This window comes from Lepisosteus platostomus, chromosome 13 (assembly GCF_059453375.1).
Source record: "Lepisosteus platostomus isolate fLepPlt1 chromosome 13, fLepPlt1.hap1, whole genome shotgun sequence".
Taxonomy (NCBI): Eukaryota; Metazoa; Chordata; class Actinopteri; order Semionotiformes; family Lepisosteidae; genus Lepisosteus; species Lepisosteus platostomus.
The window spans coordinates 25,350,650-25,376,302 of record NC_142623.1 but is presented as its reverse complement, the minus strand read 5'-3'; the positions used below and the strand labels follow the sequence as shown (position 1 = coordinate 25,376,302).

The 25,653-nt window shown below is 45.1% G+C and overlaps 2 protein-coding genes across 2 annotated transcripts in view; one reads left to right on the top strand and one right to left on the bottom strand.

Annotated features, from left to right (window-relative positions):
* Positions 1 to 13,079, top strand: part of LOC148650239 (uncharacterized) — a 34,598-nt gene extending 21,519 nt beyond the window's left edge. Inside the window, exons 3-7 of the mRNA XM_088603833.1 lie at positions 11,442 to 11,571; positions 11,755 to 11,805; positions 11,912 to 12,058; positions 12,187 to 12,273; positions 12,667 to 13,079. Coding sequence (XP_088459959.1) covers positions 11,469 to 11,571; positions 11,755 to 11,805; positions 11,912 to 12,058; positions 12,187 to 12,273; positions 12,667 to 13,079 — 801 coding nt within the window. The 5' untranslated portion in view covers positions 11,442 to 11,468. The remainder of the gene's footprint in view (positions 1 to 11,441; positions 11,572 to 11,754; positions 11,806 to 11,911; positions 12,059 to 12,186; positions 12,274 to 12,666) is intronic.
* LOC148650240 (uncharacterized) lies at positions 1,982 to 12,668 on the bottom strand. The gene is made up of 4 exons (XM_088604926.1): positions 12,320 to 12,668; positions 2,855 to 3,002; positions 2,660 to 2,773; positions 1,982 to 2,551 (listed from the first exon to the last, which is right to left on the bottom strand). Exons 2-4 carry the CDS (start codon positions 2,906 to 2,908, stop codon positions 1,982 to 1,984), a joined length of 738 nt encoding a protein of 245 aa, XP_088461052.1. The 5' UTR covers positions 2,909 to 3,002; positions 12,320 to 12,668.
* Positions 13,080 to 25,653: the final 12,574 nt, after the last annotated feature.

Sequence of the window (25,653 nt, the reverse complement as noted above, 5' to 3'; positions counted from 1 at the left end):
TTTCGTCAAACTTTTGACAGGTACCACGCCCCCCTTTTCCAGCCAATGGTCATCCGCGGTGTTTGGTTGTCCCGCCCCCTTGCCATCCAATGGCGTGTTGTTATTTGTGCATGTCCCGCCCCCTCAGGAGCCAATGGTGTGGGTCGGAACTCCCGCCTCCCCCTGGCCGGTCGGTCCGGCGCCTCAGGGTCCCAAAGCGGCGCATCCCTCGCTTTAGGTGTGTGCAAGTGTGTATTGGTTTGGAAGGGGACCATGTCTGCCGCGGGGTTGAGTGCGCTCTATTATAACCCTAGGAAATCGGGTAGTTACGGCGGCGCGGGGAGTCTGTTGCGGGCCGCGAGATCCCGGGGTGTGAGCGGCGCCAGCCGCGGCCGGGTGGCCGAGTGGTTGTCCGGCCAGGCTGCTTATATGCTGCACAAGCCATGTCTCCAAAGCAGCAGGGGTGCAAGCACACACACACACTGACTGCGTAAAGTCTCACGGAAAGAATTCGCAGGACAAACACCACGTGAAATGTGAACCGCTTTATTTCAACAGTGGGTTTTCAAACACCGAAACAGCGCAACAGCACTTTTTACACAAGTTACAGACTCCAGTTTGCAAGTATGTGAAATGTGAACCGCTTTATTTCAACAGGGGGTTTTCAAACAGTGAAACAACACAGCACACATGCGTTACTGGCTCCTGTTTGCATTCAACAATTAAATGTTGGTGCGGAAAATTAGTTCGCTACACGTAACCACCACCGTCTTACGCAGGCAAAAAAAAATGTGCCTGCGTAATCAGCGGGATGGTGTTACCACAGGTTCTGTGCAAAACACGCTGTATTTTGGAATACACACTGTCGAACCCCCCAGGCTTCCTTTTCTGATGGCAGACGGAAGATGGCCCACATGGGAAGAATTGACAGGACACCTCTTTAACTCAAGGCTCTAAGGTCCCTAAGATTGGACCAAGCCATACTGATGAGGCACATGGTGTACCCTGCATCAGGAGAAGGGCTCTGGTAAATAGGTTTGCCTGCTGTCTTAAGACTCTGGCTTCTGGAAGTTTATCATGGCCCTTGTGGAGAAGGTCACTGCAGAGTCACTAAAATGCTCTGGCACCTTCATTAGGGTTTGCACGTGAGCTGATGTACCAGACACCTGCACCACTGTGACACCTGTATTGCATAGAAAGGGCATTTGGAGCAGTGCCGAATACCCCCTTCAGCCGTTCTGGGTCACTGCACCAATGGACCGGTTGGTCGTCATCATTGCACTATGATAACCTCCATCATCTGAGAGTATTTGGATGAGTGCTGTTGCAAGCTCTCATAACATTGCAGCTAGTGGGCAATCATCAGATCAATCACCATTCTGCCTATTAGATCAATCACCATTCTGCCAGCAGCCATATCACCCTGCAACTCACAACTGGCAACCCACTGAAGCTAAGCAGGTGTGAGCCTGGTAAGTACCTGGATGGGAGACCTCCTGGGAAAAACTAAGGTTACTGCTGGAAGAGGTGTTAGTGGGATCAGCAGGGGGCGCTCACCCTGCAGTCCATGTGGGTCCTAATGCCCCAGTATAGTGACGGGGACACTATACTGTAAACAGACGCCGTCCTTCGGATGAGACGTAAAACCGAGGTCCTGACTCTCTGTGGTCATTAAAAATCCCAGGGCGTTTCTCGAAAAGAGTAGGGGTGTAACCCCGGCATCCTGGCCAAATTTCCAATTGGCCCTTACTAATCATGGGCTCCTAATAATCCCCCTCTATGAATTGGCTACATTACTCTGCTCTCCTCCCCACTTATAGCTGATATGTGGTGAGCGTTTTGGCGCACTATGGCTGCTGTCGCATCATCCAGGTGGATGCTGCACATTGGTGGTGGTGGAGGGGAGTCCCCATTACCTGTAAAGCGCTTTGAGTGGAGTGTCCAGAAAAGCGCTATATAAGTGTAAGCAATTATTATAATTATTATTATTATTATTAATTATTCACATTTTACATAGATCTTTTTTTTTGCGTCTGTAAAAATAAGAATAGTGATTCTTTTGCAACTCATCAAAAGTCACGTCTACTAATTTTCCATCCAGCTGTTCAAGTGTGGTGTGTACATGCTCGTATGGGGAGCTGTCCTCAATTATATTTTTTAGCAACTGTTTTATGCGCCGCTCAGTGTCATTTGTAATGGTGTACGAACCCAGGCACCGGGCGGTGTACAGAACAGCCGATAAAATTCGGGCTAAACTGAGAGACTTATAAATTTCTAAAGCGGCAAACGTCACGTCTTCAGACCCATCTGTGTAGCCGCCAGACAGGCATGTGTGACCCCGCTGCCCGGGATGGTCAATCAGACAGGCCGGGCAGTCATCAACCAGGACCCCCTTTAAACAGTGTTTGAAAATGCAATAAACTACTGCTTTCACAATCTGGGGCATAACATCGGGCTCATTAGGGACATAGGCATCAGCTTTATTAACATTTGGGGGAACACAAAAGCATAGACACGAGACATTCACATGTGCCGGTAGGCTGAAGATTGACCCGTCCACATCCTCTTTATTCTATTAAAGGAAAAAGAAAAGGAAGGCTGAACAAAATAGACATGCTTTGTACCTAAAATATCGAGCATTTAACGCGCTTGTGAGCTAAGGTTTTTCGTTAATATTTACCATTTGTAGCGTGGCATCATCGCTAGCACCCGGCAGTTCTTCAACATCTGGTACCCCAGCTGAACTCACACCCCCGCCGCTGTCACAGGGTGTAGAGGGTGGGGTCGGGTTTTGCTAAAAAGAAGACCAAGTATTAAAATGACATACGCTAAGCACCGATACAAGCACGATCAGAAAAATATTTTAGCCGCCTACCTCTTCACTTTGTAGAGTAGCGGACCCCGTTGTTTCTTCACACAAAGAAGCCATCTCAGCACCTCTGCGGTGTCTGACAGCTCCAAGCACGCACTGCGACCCTGTCAGGCCGGAGCGTTTAAGAATATGCGCCAATGGTGTAACACGCCTACATAACACAAGACATTTTTCAATTGGTTGTGATGACCCCCCCCCCCCCCCGATTTATCGAGCGCGAAAAGTATTCACACATCTGTTTATAAGTTTTAAAGTATTAACACGCAACGCAAACACAAATGTTGTGTTTCCCCAGAAAATAAATTTTAAGTTTTCTAATTTACAAGCACACCATGTATTTCACGTGTAGTGATTCATAGCCGTTCAGGGACGCCAAATATGTAAGAAAACTGGCTCTCTGAAAGGCACCAGTTCTGTAGGGTTTGGGCATTTACTGAGACAATTATTAATTGTAGCAGTAAATCACAAAGTTGATTCTTTTGATGGCTTTAGAATCCAACCATGCGACATAACTCAAACAACGCGCACACACAGGTACTAATACACGAGGATACATTTATTAATACATAGAATATGCATTAAACCTAACAGATCTTATCGAGAGGGTTATCAGAATACAAAAGGTATATATTCAGTCAGTTACAAAGAGTTACACATATCAAGAGGACATACGTTCCGTATATCATTCATTTAGACCGTTTCATAAATTAACTTGGTTATAACTTCTACATTAGATACTCGAAACAAGTACATAACCCTTAGGAATTAAATTGATATCAACTGGTTGGGATAACAATTGAATTCTCGAGCTGTAATGCATTGAAGTTGAATACTCATCCAATCTCTGGGGATTCAGATCTCCTGCGGGCACAAAGAAACAGTTGCAGGCTGTTGCTGTCCAATCCGCGCTCTCTGGCTCGGTGCCAGGCTGTGCTGTGCGGCTTGCGACAGTGTGCTGCTGATGCTCACTGGCCTGCTAGTTAAGTTTGTGCACAGGAGAAAAGATGACTGTGGGTCCCAGCAAGTCAGGAAGAGGACCGGTTCGTTCCTGATGAAGAGCTAGTTCTGAATAGCGATTCAGCTGTCCACAGTTCTGACCTGTTCACGAGGCCTGCTGCTGGTTACTCTCTGGCAACCTCCACTCTAGACTCTTAGAACAAAGGAAAGTTCTGGCACTCAGACACACTGGCCGTTCCGTGGTTGTCCGGGCTGAGTCTCAGGATGGTCAGGAGGCGCGCTGCGAGGATGTCCTGCCCTTGGGAGCCTTCTGCTCCTGGGCCGTCCTGCCCTGGAATTCTCCTTTGAATTCCCTTTAGAACAGTCCACAGAATCCTCTCCAGAATCTTACTGAATCTTGTTGAATCTCTGTGTTGCCTGTTTTTACCTGGAGGAACTTCAGCTCATTGATTGGCTGAAAGTTCCATGGGCATCAGAGTCCCACGTGGGTTACTCGGCCTTACCAGTCCCTGATTGGTTGATCAAGGTGAGATATGAGTCACTTACTCCTGACACTTAGGAATGCAATCCAGATGTCCAACTCGCACTCCCTAGACAGATAGGCGCCAATGGATGACCATTGATCATGATAGCCAGGCTTAGCTAAGTGCATCCCCCTTTGGGAGCTGGTTTCTTATCACAAGAAAACATCTTAAATCAGCTTGCATGAATTCTTTCTCTGTGGCTGCACCACAGAGATGAACAGAGAAATTAGGCCTAATTTGGGAAAGCTCAGAAACACTTAATTCTGCCTTATTAATAAGCCTCACCGCTACATATCCCCCCTTTTTGAAGGCCACGAGGTCCCGAGGCATTGTTGCCTTCAAAACAAAACAGAGTTAAGTGATGTCCCTTGCCATTAGAACATTAATCTTAAATGTCTGCATTACTCCTCGAGAATTCATACCGGAACCAGCATTGGATACAAACAGGATGAATAACATCTGGAGTATGTATAAACACGGTAGGAGACATTATCTAAGTCTAGGAATTACACATCAGGAAGTTCACTGTCAATATCTGATACCTCTGTAGTAGATATTTGGGGAGAAGTCACTTCCTTTCTTTTGACATGCTACAGTACCTTTGACTCATTCATGCTACCCAGAGTACATCTTGATGCGAGAGTACAGCATTCAGAGTACACTGTCAGTCATGATCCAACTACCCGGCAGTAGTGTTACAATAACAACGGTTCCTGTTCCCAGCCCTCCGATAAACCACAACACCTGTGTTGGGTATCTGCTAGGGTGGTTTGGAGGTTTGTTCCATTAAAGCAAACTAACTACCTGTACCTCTTCAGGGCTTACTGTTTCTTGGATTTCTATCCAATTCAATAGTGTGGCACCTGAAGGCATCCAAGACCTCAAGTTTGGTCTTATATCGTCTGGTTCCAGACCGTACAGTGTTAAGTTACCATGCTGTACTATGGCCTCCTCGGGAACTTACAGGAAAACTGTTTGATTAGGTAGCTGCATTGCGGTAGCTGTATCATGCCCGTCACAAGTCATAGTGTCAGTTAAATGTGGTGTGCTGACCAGCCATTTACTTCCCACCTGCTCTTCATGGGGTCCATTAACCTCCCTCTGCTCGTTAGTAGCTTTACACCCTTCATTGGTGAATCGTTTAGACACAGCCAATGGATAGCTTTGGTAGCCATACCCATCTCAAGACTTGGAACTGAATTCAATCTTGGATTGCCTTCTGGGTGAGCTATGAGCGATGGGGTTAATGTCACATACTCCTCTACTGAGAAGAGTGGAATCAAGTGGGTTGGGAATTGTGCCATGGCTAGACTGGCCACAGTGGCACTAAACTCCCTTAACAGGTCTTGTGTCAACATTCTGGCCTGTTGCACACAAGCATAAACCCACTGTATAACACCAACAATCATGTCCACTGTTTGGGGAATAAGGTTTAACCCTGTTGCATAGGAAGTTGCCTGTAGGGTTTTCCCTAAGCTTTCCAACTTTTGCTGCTGTCGATACAGTCTGTCACTACCCTCTGGCCTCTCTGACACCTGCCTTCTTGGGGCAGTCAGGGTGAGAGTGCCAGTAGCACACAAACCTACCAGAAAAAGCAAACGTGCAACAGTGGCGGCAGCAATCAGTCCTCCCAAAAGTCTTTTCGGGTGGCTGATCCCAGTCATCTCCTTCTGAGTGACTGTTGCCTTTCTAAGCTGGTGCAGCGTGTACATGGTGTCTTTCTCAGTATGCCATGTGGCATCTTGGGCACCAACATCCTGGAAATCTGGGGAGATCTGACGCAGCTGCTGATGCTGCTCCTCCTTTTCCAGGGCATTTGCTTTTTCGATTTGTTCATGCCTGTGCTCTAGGAACCCTGCAGGGGGTGGTGCAGTGGTGGAGCATGCCTGACCCTCGGCTGAGTGGTCATCTGGAGCACCTGAGTGATCTGGGATTGTTATCCTATTCTCACTGTTCAGGTCCACCCTGCACACTTCCTGATTGAGGAATCCCTCTATCGGCATGTTTCCAATCGTTTGCTGGGGGTAGGTGTAGGACACCTGCTCGCTCCCCCCTTCCCTCGCTAGGGGTTCAGGGAGCTGCCCCAGCACTGGGATAGCTAGTTCACTGTCTTTGAACTTACTATCACTCACCAGGCCCATGTCAGTGCAGGCGGGGATTCTGACACCTCTCTTTGCGATGTCCTGCACTGGCAGGCGGGTGACTTGACCATCCAGCTCCAGTCTGGCTGAACCACTGTTGGTCAGACTCAGACTGACAGACTGAGCTGGTGGCTGTAAGAAAACCGGCTCGGCTTTCATTCCCTGTCCCTTCTGGGGGACTGAGTGTGTTGGAAACCCTGCCGTTGAGGCAGGAACAATCAGGTCAGTCTCACTCACTACCTGGTAGTCGTGAGAAATAATGTTACCTGACTGCAGGTTCCCTGGGTCAAAGCAGAGGGAATCAGCATCTGGGATCAGGTGTGTCCACAGCGCAGTAGTCTCAGCGTCCAGCTGGACCTCCTGTCTAACCTGTGAATGTTGCACCAGGGGCACCTGGCGGTGGCCCTGTGACAGCTGCTCAAGCAGATCCTCACTAATAGAGGACCTCTCAGGGCTAAGGGTGGGGGCTACATCACCAACCTGCTCTCCTGCCATCTGGATCCTTTCCACCACTGCGGGGTGGTGGTCCTGACCCCTCTTGGGTGCCAGGGTGCACAGGGAAAGCTCCTTTTCATCGCCAGGTGGGGAGATCTGCTCCTCTTTAGGGATGTAAAAGGTGTGTGCTTTACCTGGTGGATCAGGCGGCTGCTTGGAGCACCGCTCCTGTGGCAGGGAGGCTGTTGAGACCTCGGCCGGGACACGACTTCCCTGTATATTCGGGGAACAAGAAAATATTTTTATTTCTTGTCCAGAGGGAACAGAAGGAATCTCCGCATGGGCTTCTGTGTTCGGTGGGCACTGTGTGAGCACAGTCTGCCTCTTGGCCCCCCTTTCCTTCTGTACAGAAGACTTAGGAGCCTTGACCTGTTTCCACACTTTGCCTTTCTGGTGATCCACCAAAGGTTCCTCTCTGAGTCGCATGCCCTTTTCTTTTTCTACCCGTTTGAGCTTGCCGTGTGACATCAAACACCTTTCAACCTCAGTGTCAATCAGTGTCTCACTGGGTAAGACATCTCCCATGGCAGCCTTGAGGTAAAAGCTTCCTGCTTTTCCTCTCTGTTTTACTGCCTGCTCTGTGACTTCAGGGGTGGAGTCAGCACTCGCTTGGGAGTGGCTGACCTTATCCAGGCAGGAACTCTTCCGCTCAATCAGATAGACTGAGGGAGGGAGAGGGGGCGGGTCTCCGCCTCCTCCAGTGGAGAGTATCAGCTCATTCACGTTTCCGGCAGCCTTGGGGAGCGGTTGTCCCTGTCTTAATAAAGCTTGTTCAAGCCTGGCCAGGCGGGTGGCTACTGAATCCTTTTGTTCAGCTTTATCTAGCCCTTTCCCTCCCCCCGTGTTCTCATGGCACTTAGGACGCTGGGTGCGGTCCTGTGTGAGTGCTTTGGAACGGGGCTTAGCCAGCTCAGGAACCTGTGCTCCTTCGAGCAGGAGGGAGTTAACCCTGCCGGCTCTGACGGCGAACACAGTCGCTTTAACAGCTTTTTTCTCAGAGCGACTTTGGACATCATACTCCCAGGCTTTCTGCACGAATCTCTTAATATCAGTCATTTTCATGGTGTGTGCATCTGTATGCATTAAGATCATATTTCTGACTGATGGGTGGAGATTCGCAATGAATAAACCCTTGAAATGTGTGTTCTCTTCGCAACCCTCATCATTTCGCCCTGCAAAATAAGTTCGTCTAAGTCTCTCGTAATATTCGCGAGGGGACTCTGCTCTCTCGTGCTTAATGTTAAGAGCGGCGGCTATCGCGGCAGTCGGGTCAATAAACGCACTGTATTCTTCGATAAGTGCTTGACATAGCTGCTCAAAGTCATTACAGACTTCTTTCATCTGCCTAGCCATCCACTCATGTACAGCTCTGCTGGTAGTTTTCCTGACCAGAAACACTTTCTCCTGTTCTGTGGCGTTTGGCAGGTACTGCAGGTTATACCTGAGGTCCTGAATATAACTATTGATATTATTCTCTGACACTGCCGGGTCAAATCTCTCTATGTCCTTCGCTAGCTCTCTCAGAGAATGGAGATTTATCCTTCTAGCTTCTCCGCTGACGGAGATATGGAAGAGATCGTGGTCAGACCTGTCGCTGCTAGAGAGAGTGCTTAATAGCGACTCGAATTCAGACCTTTTAGCAACCATCGTTAAACTTAAAGAGTATTACTTTTAAGTACGAAATCACAGTTTTACCACAGAAAACCACAAGATCAAGTATGCAATCAACCCGGTAGATTGCAAAAGATCACAAAACAATCAAGCACTGCTTAAAGAGCAAGGGGAACTTTTTTTCCTTTCGGCTTTCAGCACACTGTATTGTCATGTATGAAACCCGCGGCGTTTTATATGAATTATTCCGCTTGGTTGACTCATTTCAGTCTTGCCACGCCCACCCAGGGACGCCGAATAATGTAGTGATTCATAGCCGTTCAGGGACGCCAAATATGTAAGAAAACTGGCTCTCTGAAGGCACCAGTTCTGTAGGGTTTGGGCATTTACTGAGACAATTATTAATTGTAGCAGTAAATCACAAAGTTGATTCTTTTGATGGCTTTAGAATCCAACCATGCGACATAACTCAAACAACGCGCACACACAGGTACTAATACACGAGGATACATTTATTAATACATAGAATATGCATTAAACCTAACAGATCTTATCGAGAGGGTTATCAGAATACAAAAGGTATATATTCAGTCAGTTACAAAGAGTTACACATATCAAGAGGACATACGTTCCGTATATCATTCATTTAGACCGTTTCGTAAATGAACTTGGTTATAACTTCTACATTAGATACTCGAACAAGTACATAACCCTTAGGAATTAAATTGATATCAACTGGTTGGGATAACAATTGAATTCTCGAGCTGTAATGTATTGAAGTTGAATACTCATCCAATCTCTGGGGATTCAGATCTCCTGCGGGCACAAAGAAACAGTTGCAGGCTGTTGCTGTCCAATCCGCGCTCTCTGGCTCGGTGCCAGGCTGTGCTGTGCGGCTTGCGACGGTGTGCTGCTGATGCTCACTGGCCTGCTAGTTAAGTTTGTGCACAGGAGAAAAGATGACTGTGGGTCCCAGCAAGTCAGGAAGAGGACCGGTTCGTTCCTGATGAAGAGCTAGTTCTGAATAGCGATTCAGCTGTCCACAGTTCTGACCTGTTCACGAGGCCTGCTGCTGGTTACTCTCTGGCAACCTCCACTCTAGACTCTTAGAACAAAGGAAAGTTCTGGCACTCAGACACACTGGCCGTTCCGTGGTTGTCCGGGCTGAGTCTCAGGATGGTCAGGAGGCGCGCTGCGAGGATGTCCTGCCCTTGGGAGCCTTCTGCTCCTGGGCCGTCCTGCCCTGGAATTCTCCTTTGAATTCCCTTTAGAACAGTCCACAGAATCCTCTCCAGAATCTTACTGAATCTTGTTGAATCTCTGTGTTGCCTGTTTTTACCTGGAGGAACTTCAGCTCATTGATTGGCTGAAAGTTCCATGGGCATCAGAGTCCCACGTGGGTTACTCGGCCCTACCAGTCCCTGATTGGTTGATCAAGGTGAGATATGAGTCACTTACTCCTGACACTTAGGAATGCAATCCAGATGTCCACTCCCTAGACAGATAGGCGCCAATGGATGACCATTGATTATGATAGCCAGGCTTAGCTAAGTGCATCCCCCTTTGGGAGCTGGTTTCTTATCACAAGAAAACATCTTAAATCAGCTTGCATGAATTCTTTCTCTGTGGCTGCACCACAGAGATGAACAGAGAAATTAGGCCTAATTTGGGAAAGCTCAGAAACACTTAATTCTGCCTTATTAATAAGCCTCACCGCTACACACGCAAAAATGTTCTTAACATTATTAAAAAATAAAACCTCAAAACGTCAAGCTTGGTTTGTGAACACGTCCCTATAAAGAACAGATACATTTACTTATAGCGTTAATAAAAAACATTTTGTTTGATAATATTCTTAGCGGTCTGTTGGTGAATCAAACACAGACACCGCGACACATTTTCACCACGTTTAACAGCTATGAAATTTAGACACCGTTGTATGTCTTAAAATAATATAGATTTTAACATTATAACGGTCTTTATTTACTTATCAGTTTATAAGTTTTAAAGTATTAACACGTAACGCAAACACAAATGATGTGTTTCCCCAGAAAATAAATTTTAAACACGCGGGGTTGGTCTTAAAGTTGTTAAAATAACGTAATAAGACACATTTTATTTTTAATATCACATTCGCGACAGCTTTTTCGAAAGTTTGAGATAAATTTCCACACAGCGCAAGCGTAAAAGTCTTTAAGGTATTAACAGACAACAAATGATGGGGTGTTGTTTTTCATACTTTAACGGATTGGTCCTAATGTTCTAAAATTGTTTCCCAGTAGAGATAATTTGTGATGTTGTTGGAGACGGTCGGTGTGTAGGGGTTACTTAAAGGCTCTGGAATGCAGAGTGGTGGGAGAAACCCCCAGGGAAAAGTTTACAAACATTTTGAATTCATGTAAAGTTTTCTAATTTACAAGCACACCATGTATTTCACGCAAAAATGTTCTTAACATTATTAAAAAATAAAACCTCAAAACGTCAAGCTTGGTTTGTGAACACATGCCTATAAAGAACAGATACATTTTCTTATAGCGTTAATAAAAAACATTTTGTTTGATAATATTATTAGCGGTCTGTTGGTGAATCAAACACAGACACCGCGACACATTTTCACCACGTTTAACAGCTATGAAATTTAGACACCGTTGTATGTCTTAAAATAATATAGATTTTAACATTATAACGGACTAAAACGTTTTCTAAAATGTTTCTTAATTTCTACAGCCCAGTACGTGCACACCCAACGATACCGAAGATTAATGGTTTTATGTGGGGGGTTTCTTAGAAGAGTTTATCGGTTTGTGTATAAGTACCAGCGGTTTAACAGGCGAAGTTTTGGCTGCATTCCATTTCTTACAGTCTCACGTTATCGCCTAACTCGTCAGAATGGATCACGCCAATCAATTTCAACAGTCTGAAGATATTCTATTTACAGACTTAACACTGCTCGACTTGGTAGACGAAGGCCAGGACTCCACGAATTTCAGCGGTATGTATATCCGGCTTTTTGTGAGACAATTACAACGTCACGGTGCATGTCTCATGTTTGCTATAGTTAAAAAACGTTGTATAATATTTGTATACTAGACAATATTGAATTATTATAATGGAATTACCAGGGAGTTGCTCCATAATGTGGTCGTGACTGTGTGTATCCATTCATTTCCATTAGCCCCGAAAACCACAGCTGTAAAAAGGCCAGTTACCGCACAGCCCAACACTGGTGAGTATTTACGACAATGTTTTGAATAACGCTTTACGACCATGTGAGTCTTAAAGACACCGGGGTATATACTCCACACCAAAACTCGTATGTGTCTATTCCACAGACGCGGGCGAAGGGACAAGTCGCTACACATTTAAAAAACCTCGTTTGGGGTTTACAATCCCACCGCAAAACCTTGTGGAGACACATGCAGATGTTCACGCCATACCAGAGGGTGCGGGGCATATTATCAGATCGCCTGAGAGAAGAGGTCGGTATTATATAAAACATTCTTTTAGCATGGCCATTTAAACGTGTCTATAATAAAACCCCCTACCGTTTTTTGGTAATTTGCGGTGTTGAGTTCTTTCACTAATGGTATTTTCCCACTCCGTGCAGACCCCGGACCTTCAAAAAATAAACTGCGACACGCCAACACGTTAACTGGGTCAACGAGCTCAAAACGTCTGAAATCAACAAGCAAAGGTTAATATAATTTAAGCGTGGTCAAGATGTGTTATGATCCACTTACGGCAAACGTTACTTCTTTTGTTAGGATGTTAATTCGCTGAAAGATCCTACTTCGCGTAGTTTTCTGTTTGGGAGTGTTAAAAAAGTGTTAGCGCCACCACAGCCGTAAAGGAAACCGGTGTAACAACATGTCCGGGTAACTTGTTCCATTCACCCGCAGCCCTGTGTGTAAGGATGCGCCACATGTGTGGCGTTTTTATCATAGTTATCGTAGTTTTCTGATTTTGACAGTTTAGATTTCATTGATTGTTGTGTTGAAAAGTCTTTTATTTTTATCACCGCGTAGTTTTCTGATTTGAGATGTGGAGCATTGGCGTGGTAATAAAAAGTCTTTTATTTTTCACACAGCCGCTGTATCGACGAGCGGCGAAAGAAATGTGGCGGAAACGTCGGACCCTAAGGTGGTGACTGCATCGGAGATGGCTGTTAAGACGCTGACCAAAGCCAGACGTGTCAAGCCTGCGGAGAGAAATCATAACGCGCCTAAAGACTTGGTGTTGGATGATGTGCTAGATTCAGTGCGCGGTATAACACAGTCACTATCAACGGCGATTACTAATGAGATGTCCAAAAAACGAGCTTTAGAGCGTCTAAGAGCGGTTTTAGCCGGTGTACAGACCTTGTTTCCAAAACAGATCCAGGTTCTCACCGCTAACCTCTTAGATATAATTTCTACAGAAGATGCCGCTCTAAGCTCAGGATTTCAGACCATGATGATGATATTTCATGCTTCATTGGTGCAAATCCCCGGTGATAAATGACTAAACATGCAGTCTAAAAAGTGTTTAAAAGACCAAGCGCTTGCCAACAGCAAGCGTTTGTACATAAATAAAAGAATTAAACTGGCAAAAGCATGTTTGTTGTGTCGTCAAAGATTCAGAGATAGGCATCAGATTTCCCAAGGGCCGCCCGAACCACGCAATGAGAATGCCGTGGTAGAAAATAACTTAAGGCCCGAGGTTGTTGTAGCAGAACAGGATGTCGGTAACCGAGAACCGGTTGTACTGAACGATCTGAATCAGGTTGGTGGCGGTGCAGGGGCGAATAGAGACCCCTTAGTTTTCCTGGAGCGTATACGTAGTTATAACAGGTCTTATAATAATTTTAGAGCAACAGAGCACCATGAAGAATTTCGTTTTGTTAATCTCGACAGAATAACCTCGTATGTACAGGCTATAGACGCTGTGCATGGTGCAGTCCAGAGAATATTGGATGAACTTTCTCCAAACATCGGGGTGAATGATTTTGTTCAGCTGCGTTTGACTGCGGGTGGTTTTAACAAACCCTTGTTCTCACGCAGGAGACACCCCGGAGAATTAAATGCTGCCGATTTTTTTAGCCACATCTCGGACCTCTTACAGAGCCACACAGAGGTTCTCACCGATAACAGCCTCCGCTTAGTGGTGACGATAGTTAGGAATATGCAGGGGGGTGCCCGCCGAAGATTTAAATCCGTTCTGTACAGCCGGGTAATTGCTCAGAAAAAAGCGCACCTTATCGACTTACATTACACGGGCGGTAATCTGTGTTTCGCCGGGTGTGTGTACGGTTTGTTGAATGAGGGTTGTACCGATGGGGAAATGTTACAGGGCGCTAAACGAATGCACAAAGAGTTGGGTTTTCCAGAGAATCGGAAAATTAGTTTGTCAGACATTACCGCTTTTGAAAAACATTTAAAGGTGGTCATTAAAATTTTGTACCACGACCAGGGTGATTGGAAATATTTTACAATGGGGCCCACACCACCAAATTCTAAAATACTTTTTGTTCTACTGCATGAAGAGCATTTTTATGGGGTTTTAAATATTAAAGCTTTTGTGGGGGCGGCGTATTTTTGCACTAACTGCCATGCGGCGTATAGCCACAAGAACGCACACGCCTGTGTTAAAGCTTGTAAAACCTGTTTAGATCCCCAGTGTTGTGAAATTGATGCAGAAATTCAGAATTGCCCGGCCTGTAAGGTCTTTTGTCGTAGCTCTCAGTGTTTGGCGAGACACTTGCGGAATGTGGCAACAGGTGTGTGTAAGTGTGAGCGCAGGGTCTTTTGTGAGAAATGTGGGGTTTATAACCTCGCAAGTCACAAATGTAAAGAGAAACTGTGCTTGCGTTGTAACAACATGATCGACACCCCAGACACACATTTGTGCTACATACCGCCTTTGGAAAACCCCAAAATTTCAAACAAGTACATTTTTTTCGACTTTGAATGCATGCAAGAAACGGGGACACACATACCAAATTACGTCCATGCCCTTCATATTAACAATAAACGAAGCTGGGAATTTTATGGTGAAACTTGTCTAAAGGATTTTGTGTGTAAATTTATCGATAGACGTTTCAAAAACCATATGTTCATATCGCACAATGGCAAGGGATATGACAATTACCTACTGATCAGACAGTTGTTAGCTGAAAAGATGGACGTTGAACTAATTAATCAGGGTGGCAAGATAATGTGTATGACCGTAAAAGCTCTGAACATCAGATTTATCCATTCTTTAAACTTTCTGCCTATGAAATTAAGCAAACTGCCGGCTGCCATGGGGTTCCCCGGGTGTAAGGGTCATTTTCCACACTTGATGAACACTTCAGAAAACCAAAATTATGTCGGACCGATGCCGCCGCCAGAACTTAACGGCGTTAACTACATGCTGCCGAGCGAGAAAGCCAAGTTTTTGGTTTGGTATGAAGAATGCAGGGGAAGTGTGTTTAACTTACAGAGAGAGTTGAAAGGTTACTGCCAGTTGGATGTGGCAATTCTAAGAGAAGGCTGTATCAGGTTTCGGGACGAGGTCATGAATATGACCAGACAGACACGCGTGACTGAGTCAGGGGCCGCCTGCGTTGTCTGCATCGACCCCTTTCAGTTTGTGACCATCGCTAGTGTCTGCATGGCCATGTTCAGACTTATGTTTTTACAGGAAGAGACGATTGCGTTGCTACCCCATGACAATTACCACCGCCAGCAAAAACGATTTTCTACACCCAGCATTCAATGGCTTATGTACATCGAACACACAGAGCGCGTTAAAATCCAACACGCGTTAACCACGGCCGGTGAGTTCAAGGTTGGCCCAAATTTTCTGGATGGTTAGGCTGTAATTGACGGCGTGCCGACAGCCTTTGAGTTCAACGGTTGCTTTTTTCACGGTTGTAGCGTTTGTTATTGTGAGAACGATTTTAATCCGCTGACAAACACTACTTTTGGCTGTTTGTACAGAAAGGCGATGGTGAAATTTAATTTTCTCAAAATGAGAGGTTTTAACGTGCGTGTTTTGTGGGAGCACGAGTTCAGAGACACGCTTGTTAAAAATGGGGGTTTGGCTAAATTTCTAACAGCTGCGCAGTTACCAGAGCCTCTGCAACCTCGCGAGTCGCTTTTTGGGAGGAGAACAAATGCGATTTGTTTGCATTACACAGCGCAGCCCGGTGAAAAAAATCATTACTTTGATTTCACCAGTCTGTATCCGTTTGTGAACAAAACTAAAAAATACCCACTGGGGCACCCCCGAATAATATATAACAACTTTGGAGATTTAAAACGATATTTCGGTTTAGCGAAGGTGAAAGTTTACCCACCCAGACGTTTGTACTTTCCAGTTCTTCCAACCAAAATTGACAAAAAACTGTTTTTCACACTGTGTCGTACGTGTGCTGAAACAAAACAGACCACCCCCTGTGAGCATGGTGATGAAGATCGCGCCTTGACTGGTGTCTGGTGCACCCCCGAATTACAGATGGCCTTAGATCTGGGGTATAGAGTGTGTAAAATTTACGAAATTTGGCATTTCGAAAAGGCCTCACACGATCTTTTAACCGACTACATCAAACTGCATCTGAAAGGGAAACAGGAAGCTTCAGGGTTTCCAGAGTGGTGTACAGATGTTGTGAAACAACAAAGATATATCCGCGAATATTATGAAAAAGAGGGTGTCCGGCTGGACCCCGGCAACATTAAAAAGAATCCGGCCAAAAGACAGCTTTCAAAAATTGCCTTGAACAGTTTGTGGGGCAAGTATGGGCAAAGAGACAATTTACCACAGACCACCATTGTGAGAAACCCCGATGAATTGTTCAGGTACTTATTTACGCCATATCATGAGGTGTCAGCCTGCGAGTTTATTGATGAAAACACAGCCTGTGTTACGTGGAAACACACTAAACACCACTATACAGGCCACTCAAACACGAACATTTTCATCACTAGCTTTACAACCGCCTATGTCCCCTTGGAGTTATACAATCTGCTAAATGCTTTGCAAGGCCGCTGTCTCTACCACGACACAGATTCCGTTATCTTTGTGAGCCGGGAGGGTGAGTGGAATCCGGAACTGTGTGACTACTTGGGTGAGCTGACCAGAGAAATCGCTGCTGGACAACACATCACCGAGTTTGTGTCAACAGGACCCAAGTCGTACGGGTACAAACTGTCTGGAGGGAAAGCCTGTTTAAAGGTAAAAGGCATTACGCTCAATGTGAACAATTGTGAAAAAGTTAACTTTGAGAGTCTGCGGGACTTTTTTGACTATGGTGTTTACCCTTATGCAGAGTGCTGGGGATTTAAACACATTTCTATTCAACAGCCGATGATCGTGCGTGTTAAAAAGGATTGGCGCATTGAGACCCGGACCTTAAAGAAAACCCAGAAGGTGGTGTACGACAAGCGGGTGCTGCAAGAAAATTTGACATCGTTGCCCTACGGATATTAACACGATGGATGTCAGGTTAAAACACCCTTTTTCATGCATTTTGTCCGGACCCTCGAATTGCGGTAAAAGTTATTTTATAAAACAGCTCTTGGAGAATGGTTATACCGTTATGACTCGTAAACCCGAAAACATAGTCTGGTGTTACAGCTGCTGGCAACCTCTATACGCTGAGTTGCTTGTGAAATGTCCATACATTCAGTTTATAGAAGGACTACCGACGTCGTTTTCCGACGATCAGCTACTGCCGCCGGGTAGAGTAAATTTGATTATAGTCGATGATTTGATGGAGTCTGCGTGTGAAAATAATGAGATAGAAAAAGCTTTTACCAAATACATACACCACCGAAACCTCAGCATCATGTATATCGTCCAAAATGTGTTTTGTCAAGGCCGGAAAAGTAGAACCATCGCGTTAAATACAAAGTACATGTTGCTGTTTAAAAACCCTAGAGATAAACTACAGATTACAACCCTGTCCCGTCAGATGTACCCCGGTAAAGCCAAATTTTTTTTGGAAGCGTTCGATGACGCTACTAAAAAACCTTTCGGTTACTTGTTGGTGGATTTAAATGCCGACACCCCAGATGACTATCGCTTGCGAACACGTCTTTTCCCCCCAGATGTACCCACGGCTTATGTATTTAAAAAATCTAAAAGTCGGTGATCTCGCAACCACAGACTCAGTCGAAAAAACACGTTCGGGGCGTCGTCATGTCTTCACGCGTTCGGAGAAACATGACTCTCTTAAATTTTCTGGTAAAAGCACCTCCCAAGCAGCGGAAAGCTATTCTCTGCGGGGCTACAAATGATCTTGTACAGGCCATAGCTGAAATCGCCTTGAATACCTTGAAAGGGAACATACCGTTATCTGCTAAGCAGTTTGGGACCCTGAAGAGAAAGCGTAAGCTTATAAAGACTTTGAGTCGAAAGGGTCTTTCTCTTAAAAGAAAGAGACTCTTGGTGAACCAGTCCGGTGGTTTTATCGGGACCCTGTTGAGTATTGCAGTACCATTGATTACGGGGCTTCTACAACGTCGATAATGGAGCACGCTGAAAAAATGTACCTGGTACCTCAGAAACAGCTCGATCGACTCCGAGAGCGGTCTGGGTTCGAAAGCGATGTAAGAAAAATAACAACCCGTCGGCTGGATGATGAAATGCGTGACATTCTTCAGAACTCGCATCTGGCCGAATATGAAAAAGTGAAATTGTACAGCCAGGTGTTACAACGGTATTTGACATTAGTACGCCAGGAGACTTCCGAAAAGGGGACTTTAACCATTGTACTACCGGAAAATGCACCCACCGAACTATCACCCACGTTAGCACAACCTCCATCATCGAGCGACGCTGACTTTGGGTATATTTTGGACAGCGTGTCTCAGCGTTTCCGGAGAAATGCCGAGATATTGTTAAAGACCATGGCCCGCAATGAACCATTAATAGCGTGGAATGAAAAGGGGGAATTTGTGTACAAGGGGGTACCCGTTGAGGGCTCTCACATGATTGATCTTGTCAGGGCTCTCATGCAGCAGCAAGCAGTTGCTGTCGGTAAGATGCCAAAAGGTTGGGATGTGTTCATGGAGGCTATGGCAGAAATCAACGTGCCGGGCACCTTGCTAGCCAATGCTGGTAACCGAGAGCTACTTGAAAAACTCAAGGCTGCCCCGCTGGGGTGTGCCGCGTCGGTCAAAACTTTAAAACAACCGGTAGAGTTGTCGCTGGTCGACCCGGTCTCTAAGATAACCGCTGAAAGGAGACGATCATTAATACCTAGACCCACATGGTTGTCTTTGTAACATTTTTTCTCTGGGTATGTGTGTTTGTGTTAAATGGCTTGAAATGTATATTAAAAAGCGAGCGCAATATGGTTAAAAATGGCTTGGCTGTAACATGTATTAAAAAAAGCTTGAGCGGTATAACAGCGAATGTATAATAAAAATATTGTGTTGATTTTAATTCATGTTTTGTGTTCTTTTTAAATAATAACCACACAGACGTCGAAATGGTTCGATTTCATTTTTATTTTAGATGGTCGATTAACATTTATGACATGTTTTAAATTGTCGTAAACACCCGCATAATTGAACATTCGTATTTTCAAAGGGCTTGAAAGGGTACAGGGGTCTCCGTCTCACACGACGTCGGTTTTTCAGAAACATTTCCACCAGGCAGTCATTCTGGATTGCATTCGTAGAATAAAGTTCTAAAATGTTTCTAAAAGATAAGCCTTTACATCTATGGTATAGGAAAAAGACGCAATGTAGACCGCAGGTCACTGCAAAAGAATCCTGCAATTGTCTGTTGTTGTAAAATATGGAGTTAGCATTTCTGTTTAAGAAATCAATAATGTTCTTGGGAAAGAAAAAGGCTTCGGGTGAAAATCCGTAGGAGTCGAAAAATTCTGCGCCCTCGTCGTCGGGTAAGTAAATAGCCAGCTAGTGTTCAACGGGGCGGTCGTGTGGGTGAGTATTAACTATTAAACACAACGTGCGCCGCGCCAGTCCCTCGCGTGGTAGGGCATCACTGGGGAACACGCCTAGAAAACTGTCTCGGGTGTAGCGGTCTCGGGTTAGAATGTCTTCCAGCTGTTTGGTGTTCATCTTTATATGCAGGTTGTGTGGTCTCCCAGTGCTTTTTAGCTGAAGTCGTAAATGACTTGACGTCTCATATCCAGCTCTATCACGTTGTCGAACAGCGCGTACACAACCATGTTAACTGTAGTGGGTAGCGGTAGCGCGAAGCGTATTTCAGCTCTCAGATTACCCGTATGATAAGTGAATAATGTCCTGTGCACTCGTCGTCGGGGCTGAGGTTGAAAGCGAACAATGTGTAACCGCGCGCGTACTCCTCGCGGTCCACCAAGTGGTTTGTCTTTCAGACACTTCCCAGCTGTTTCCACCAGATTAAAATATTCACGGACGCAATGTCCATTCTGGAAGTCTGGTTGAAGCGGTTTAGTGGGGATTTGTTCACCATCCGCGTAGAGAGCCAGAAAGTTAACGTTGTAGCGTTTAAAATTGAAGGGGTTTTGGGTAAAACTGCCGCTGAATGCCACGTTGTCCACAAACCCCAAAATGACCACTTCGGGTAACTGTCCGAGAAAGAGGTTTTCTTGGTTACACACACGGCTCCCTGCAGGCAGGCTGAAGACTTTCATCTGTACGCGGTCTATGGGGTATTTAGCGTTGGCCGTCAGGAGTGCTTCGGCGTGTCCCAGTCTGACCCCGGGTGACACTCTGACTCTTTTCACAAACAAAGATGCAGAGAGTACGCTCAGTTTGTGTTCTCCGGCGTTGTTCATTAAGCAGAAAGCATCTCTGTTGCTCGTGAGTTTTATTTTAAGGTCTACACCATTCAGTAGTAGTTTGTCCTGAAAAAACAGGTCGGCGTGAATGTGACCCAGGAGCTCCATTTTTCAGCTTTGGGTCGTGTATGATGCTCTTTTTCGGAACCCCTGATTGGGACCATCCAAAATTGTGGACTCGTGTTCCCCGGCTGTGTCTTTGTAAAAGAGCCCTGTTGAATACTGCGTCTTCAGCGTCTTTTCACTGTAGTTCAGGACAGACTCTATAAAGGCTCTGTAAGGATAGCAGTTGTTGCTCTGGCTAATCAATCGGTCTCCTACGGTGATGTCAACCTGGCTGAAGATGGCAGCGATGGGGTAATTCACCAGGCTCACGCGGGCTGCCGCATCAATGTCCCGACCGTCTGCTTCCGTTATTTTACAGGTCAAATAGAGCAGGGTGTTGTTTAAATCTAAATAATCTTCTCCGTTGCCTGCGACGTAGAACTCCAGAGGTGCGTTTTCCGTTAGTGCCGTGAGGGGTGGAACTTCTATGTAAAAGCTTTTCTCGACGCTTGTTTGGGTAGGCGCTAATTGAAATATGTCCAGCTCCGACTTGGCGCATTCTGCAGACCCGCCGTGAACAAAAGCCATGTTTAAAATATGTCTCGTTGATTGCGGTGTGTCACGCCCTTCTTGGTCGACCTGAAGCTTCTATGAGTTGCCTGTCTGCGCTTAGCCGTTCTTTTATCAGGTTTCGGCGGCCCCCGACGGTGTGATGATGACGTCTGTCTTTTTCTCCTGACACCCCTGCGGATGTATGCTAGACCTGAACCTTCCTGCTGATGTGCAGCCACCTTAGACATGACCGCGCTTGTAACGTTGCCGACCACGTCTTTGGCGATGTTTTTAGCTGCCGATGTCATGTGCGGCTTAGCTATTTCAAACCTGCGTTTCAGAAAAGGCACGGCTTTTCTAAATAGCGCTCTGAAAATACCCCCGATACCAGCGCCATACTGAACCGGTAGCCCTGAAAATCCTGGTAATCCATAACCAGCCTGTTGTTTGTAGTAGTGCGTATACAGAGAAGGATCCCCGTAGCTCTTGATGACCGTCATCCTTTTAGATGTTTGTCGCTTTCACAGGTCTGAAATGCAGCTTGACGATGACCTTTCCAAATGCAAATGACACGTGTTCGTTTTGATCCGTCTTTATTTCAATAGTGATGTTGTTAAAATGGTTGATGCTCACTGGCACGTAATGGGGTTTGTCGTACAATACTGTGACGAATTCACCATCCACGCCTCTGAAGGGCACACAACGCAAAAGCGGTGCGTAGACGTCGCCTATTAACTGGTGTTCTATGATATCGGTGTATATATACATGGTGTTAAATCCGCCAGTCATATCGACGGGGTGCGGTGATTTTACACCCGCGACACCCGAATTGAAACCCAACATCCTCGCCAGGCGGTTACGCACCTGCATAACAAACCGTTTATCACTAACAATCCTTACCGACCGGCTAATTGGGTTGTATTTAAGACTTACAGCCGTTAACTTGGATTTTTCCGCAGCCCGTTTCATTTCATGCATGAGCTGCTCGATGTTGCTGTAGTACCCTCTCGTTAAAGTACAGCTCCATATAGTCTTGAGCTCCTCGCTGACGAACAGAAAAACTTCGTCTTCATCAAAAGTGTTTAGTGTATGCGGATAGTGCAGCTCGACCAGGCCCACTTCCCAGCTCCCGTCCAGGTCAATCGCCTTTGCCAGATGCTCTGTGAAGCACGTGTTAGTGTTCTTTGGAAACATCTTTGAGGATGAATTACTGGCCAGCGTCACATAGAAACCATTGGGGTTCATTTTTCATCATCTCTATATGTCTCGCACCTCGGAAGCCTTTACCCAACTATTGAATTTATCGCTCCAGCCGCGCCACTTTACCAAAAGCTGTTTGTTTTTACCACGACCCCTGGCTGCTGAAATCGTTTGGATGCGGTAGACGTTCTCAACATCAGGGTTTATCTTCTGTAGCTCTTCGGCATAGAAGGAGCCCTTAATGTCGTCGCCTGCGTAGTCCTGCAGTTTGTAATAGGGTCTCAGAGCCGCGGTCCGCTCTTTGACAATGAAAATTTCATCTGTGAATGTCTGTTCATATCCCTTCTCAAACACTCCCTTTATTTTGGACACCCGCACGCGATCACCCACATTAAATGAAAACTTTGACGGTTTTCTCTTAAAGTGCTCGTCATAGACCGTTCTCCACACCTCAAGGGAGTTGTTGGACGTAACAGAAGCCAGGGTTCATTTAATAGTCGTGTGGTAACTATGGTTATAAGCGTAAATAAGATCTGAAAGGACGTCGATATAACGAAAGGTGTTTTTGTGTGTCAGGTACCTCCACATTTTTGTTTTAATAGTTCTGTTAAACCTCTCGACCACACTAGCCTTCACATCGCTGGCCGTAACGAAATGTTCAATATTCTCACGTTTGAGAAAATTTTGGAAGGTCCTGTTAAGAAATTCTTTACCCTCGTCCGTTTGTAGCTTTTTAGGAGCACGCCCCTCTTGCAGTATATTTCGGAAGGCGCCTGTCACGGCCCCTCCAGTCTTGGTTTTCAGCGGCACGGCCCAAGCGTATTTAGACAGCATGTCTATACACATTAAGATGTAACAGAAACCGTCGTTGAACTCACAGTGTTCTCTCATGTCCACCAAGTCGGCCTGCCACTGCCAGTCCATTTCGGACACCAGCGTCCTGTTTCTCTTAAAACGTACGCGCGCCGGCTTGTGCAGCGTATAAGCAGCCTGGCCGGACAACCACTCGGCCACCCGGCCGCGGCTGGCGCCGCTCACACCCCTGGATCTCGCGGCCCGCAACAGACTCCCTGCGCCGCTGTAACTACCCAATTTCCTAGGGTTATAATAGAGCGCACTCAACCCCGTGGCAGACATGGTCCCCTTCCAAACCAATACACACTTGCACACACCTAAAGCGAGCGATGCGCCGCCTTGGGGCTTTGGGACCCTGAGGCGCCGGACCGACCGGCCGGGGGGAGGCAGGAGTTCCGACCCACACCATTGGCTCCTGAGGGGGCGGGACATGCACAAATAACAACACGCCATTGGATGGCAAGGGGGCGGGACAACCAAACACCGCGGACGGCCATTGGCTGGAAAAGGGGGGCGTGGTACCTGTCAAAAGTTTGACGAAAGGTGTCGCTTTATTCTACTCATGGCCAATATTTACATATGATATTTGTGATTTAAACAAATTAACACAAGCAGTTTTTGAGGATTTAAATGTTGGCTGAGTTACTGCAGGATGTAAGGCTAAAAAGATAATTTGGGGAAAGTTTAGGAATACACTGATAACAAAAACACTTCCTAATAGAGTTAGGCATACTTTTGACAAAATGACAGGAGATGTTAAAGACTGCAGGGGAACATTATGAAGTTAACAGACTGTATGTTTACATAGATACTGAAATGAGGATTGTATTTTAGATTTTGTGTAGTTGCTAGCATTGAACTATGTGTTGGATGCACCTAAATTGAAGTAATGGGTAAACACAGCTGATGCTGATCCACAGAGCTACCATCTTAAGATGTTTATATTTAGAATTTGTTTAAATATCTAACTAGGTATGGATACTGATGTGCAAGAGAGGTGGAAAGGCTGTTTCCTTAAGCCAGCACTATAAAATAATTTATCCTCAGTGAGATGCTGCCATCTCACAATGGGTTTCTAATACTGTGTATACAGTAGTTCCAACCACACAGTGCCTTTACTTCCATCCATTTCCTAATCTTTTTATCCACAACAGAGGATTTGGAGCCTTTGCCAAATTAAGCAAAGCAAGCAATGGATGCGAGGCAGAATACACCTTGGACATAGCACCAGTCCATAGCAGGACAGACAAACAGACACAAACACACACCAGGGCAGTTTTCCAATAAGCCAATTAACCTACCAGTATGTTTTGGACTGCGAGAGGAAATCATATCACACATATGGAACCCATGAAACCCAGAGAGAACATGCAAACTCCACTTCGCCACCATTAGAAATGGATGGATATTTTAGTTATCTTTCTAGTTCACAGGTTTGTATGTATAATTTAATTTTGAAAGCCACTGAGACATCTGGTACTACTGTTGTATTTATGAAAAAAAACATACAAAAAGCATGCGAACAACTGTGCCATCCTATTCCTTAGTTAATAAATATTATTTTTATAAACAGTTAACAGTGTTTACAAAATATTTTGAATTATATTTTACCCTAATTTTTCTTTAATTTTGGATTTAACTTATTTTCTGATAGTCAGATTTAATGTATATTTGAACAATGAAAATATATTTTTACAAGATGCTGGGAAAATTACAATTTATTACAGTGCTAAATTTAATATTATTGATGACCTGTTAGTCCGTATCGCGGTCATCGAGGGGCACTCCTGTCTCCCCAGATGACACTTTTTATTTTTAAGATAAACGCGAGATAAACAACTCCACAAATTTTCTCACATGCACGTATTCTCCAATATCACCACAACAAAACCATAAAGTTTGTTTCCACAGACATGACACTATTATGCAATAAACCAATAAATTAATGAACTAGCAGAATCCCAATAAAAACACGCGGCAACCCGGCAAGCACAGCATGTCAATATCATACATTTTTACCAACAAAACCGCAAAAGCAAAAACCAGCAAATATATATATATATATATCCCATGTTTTTACCTTATTCTGGAGCATGATATATATCCAAAATAACCCAGACTAGTTTATCTCAAGAGCTAGAGACTAGTAAACATTATTGATTACGTAGTAAATGTTTGAAGAACGACCCCCAGAAATAAGGCAATTTGATTGGTAAAAACCGCTGTCATTCATTGTATTTTCAGCCATTCAGAGCCCTTAGGGGGTGAGATGTACTCTAGAAGCTTCAGGCTGCATTTTTAGCTGTCAATCATTGACTCAGAAGGGGTAATCAATCAGTTTTTTATCAGTTTCTTATCAGTGCTCCTTTTTTTCCACACCAAAAGGCAACTCTGAGGTTTTTTTTCATTGCATAACAGCAGATAAAGGCTCTCTAGCAGTGTCTAAAGGTTTTTATAGCAATTGCAATGGTTATTATTCTTATTTTCTATATTTTAATGATTTTTTATTAATTTATTAATTTCATTCCAGGTCGAGTCTTCACAAAACATGATGTAGAATTTTTTCTAATGGATCAATTAGTCCCAGATTTTTATCCAAGCTAGTAGTCACCTAGAACAAGGTTTTCTAATCATTCCCAGGCCTTTGACATGCATATAGTTGAAAAA

What these genes read in the sequence shown, in the direction of transcription:
- LOC148650240 (XM_088604926.1), bottom strand. Translation starts at nt 2,908, where the DNA reads ATGGCTTCTTTGTGTGAAGAAACAACGGGGTCCGCTACTCTACAAAGT. An exon ending in CTACTCTACAAAGTGAAGAG is followed by an intron (nt 2,774 to 2,854) that starts GTAGGCGGCTAA and finishes TCTTCTTTTTAG; the next exon opens with CAAAACCCGACCCCACCCTC. An exon ending in ATGATGCCACGCTACAAATG is followed by an intron (nt 2,552 to 2,659) that starts GTAAATATTAAC and finishes TTCCTTTAATAG; the next exon opens with AATAAAGAGGATGTGGACGG.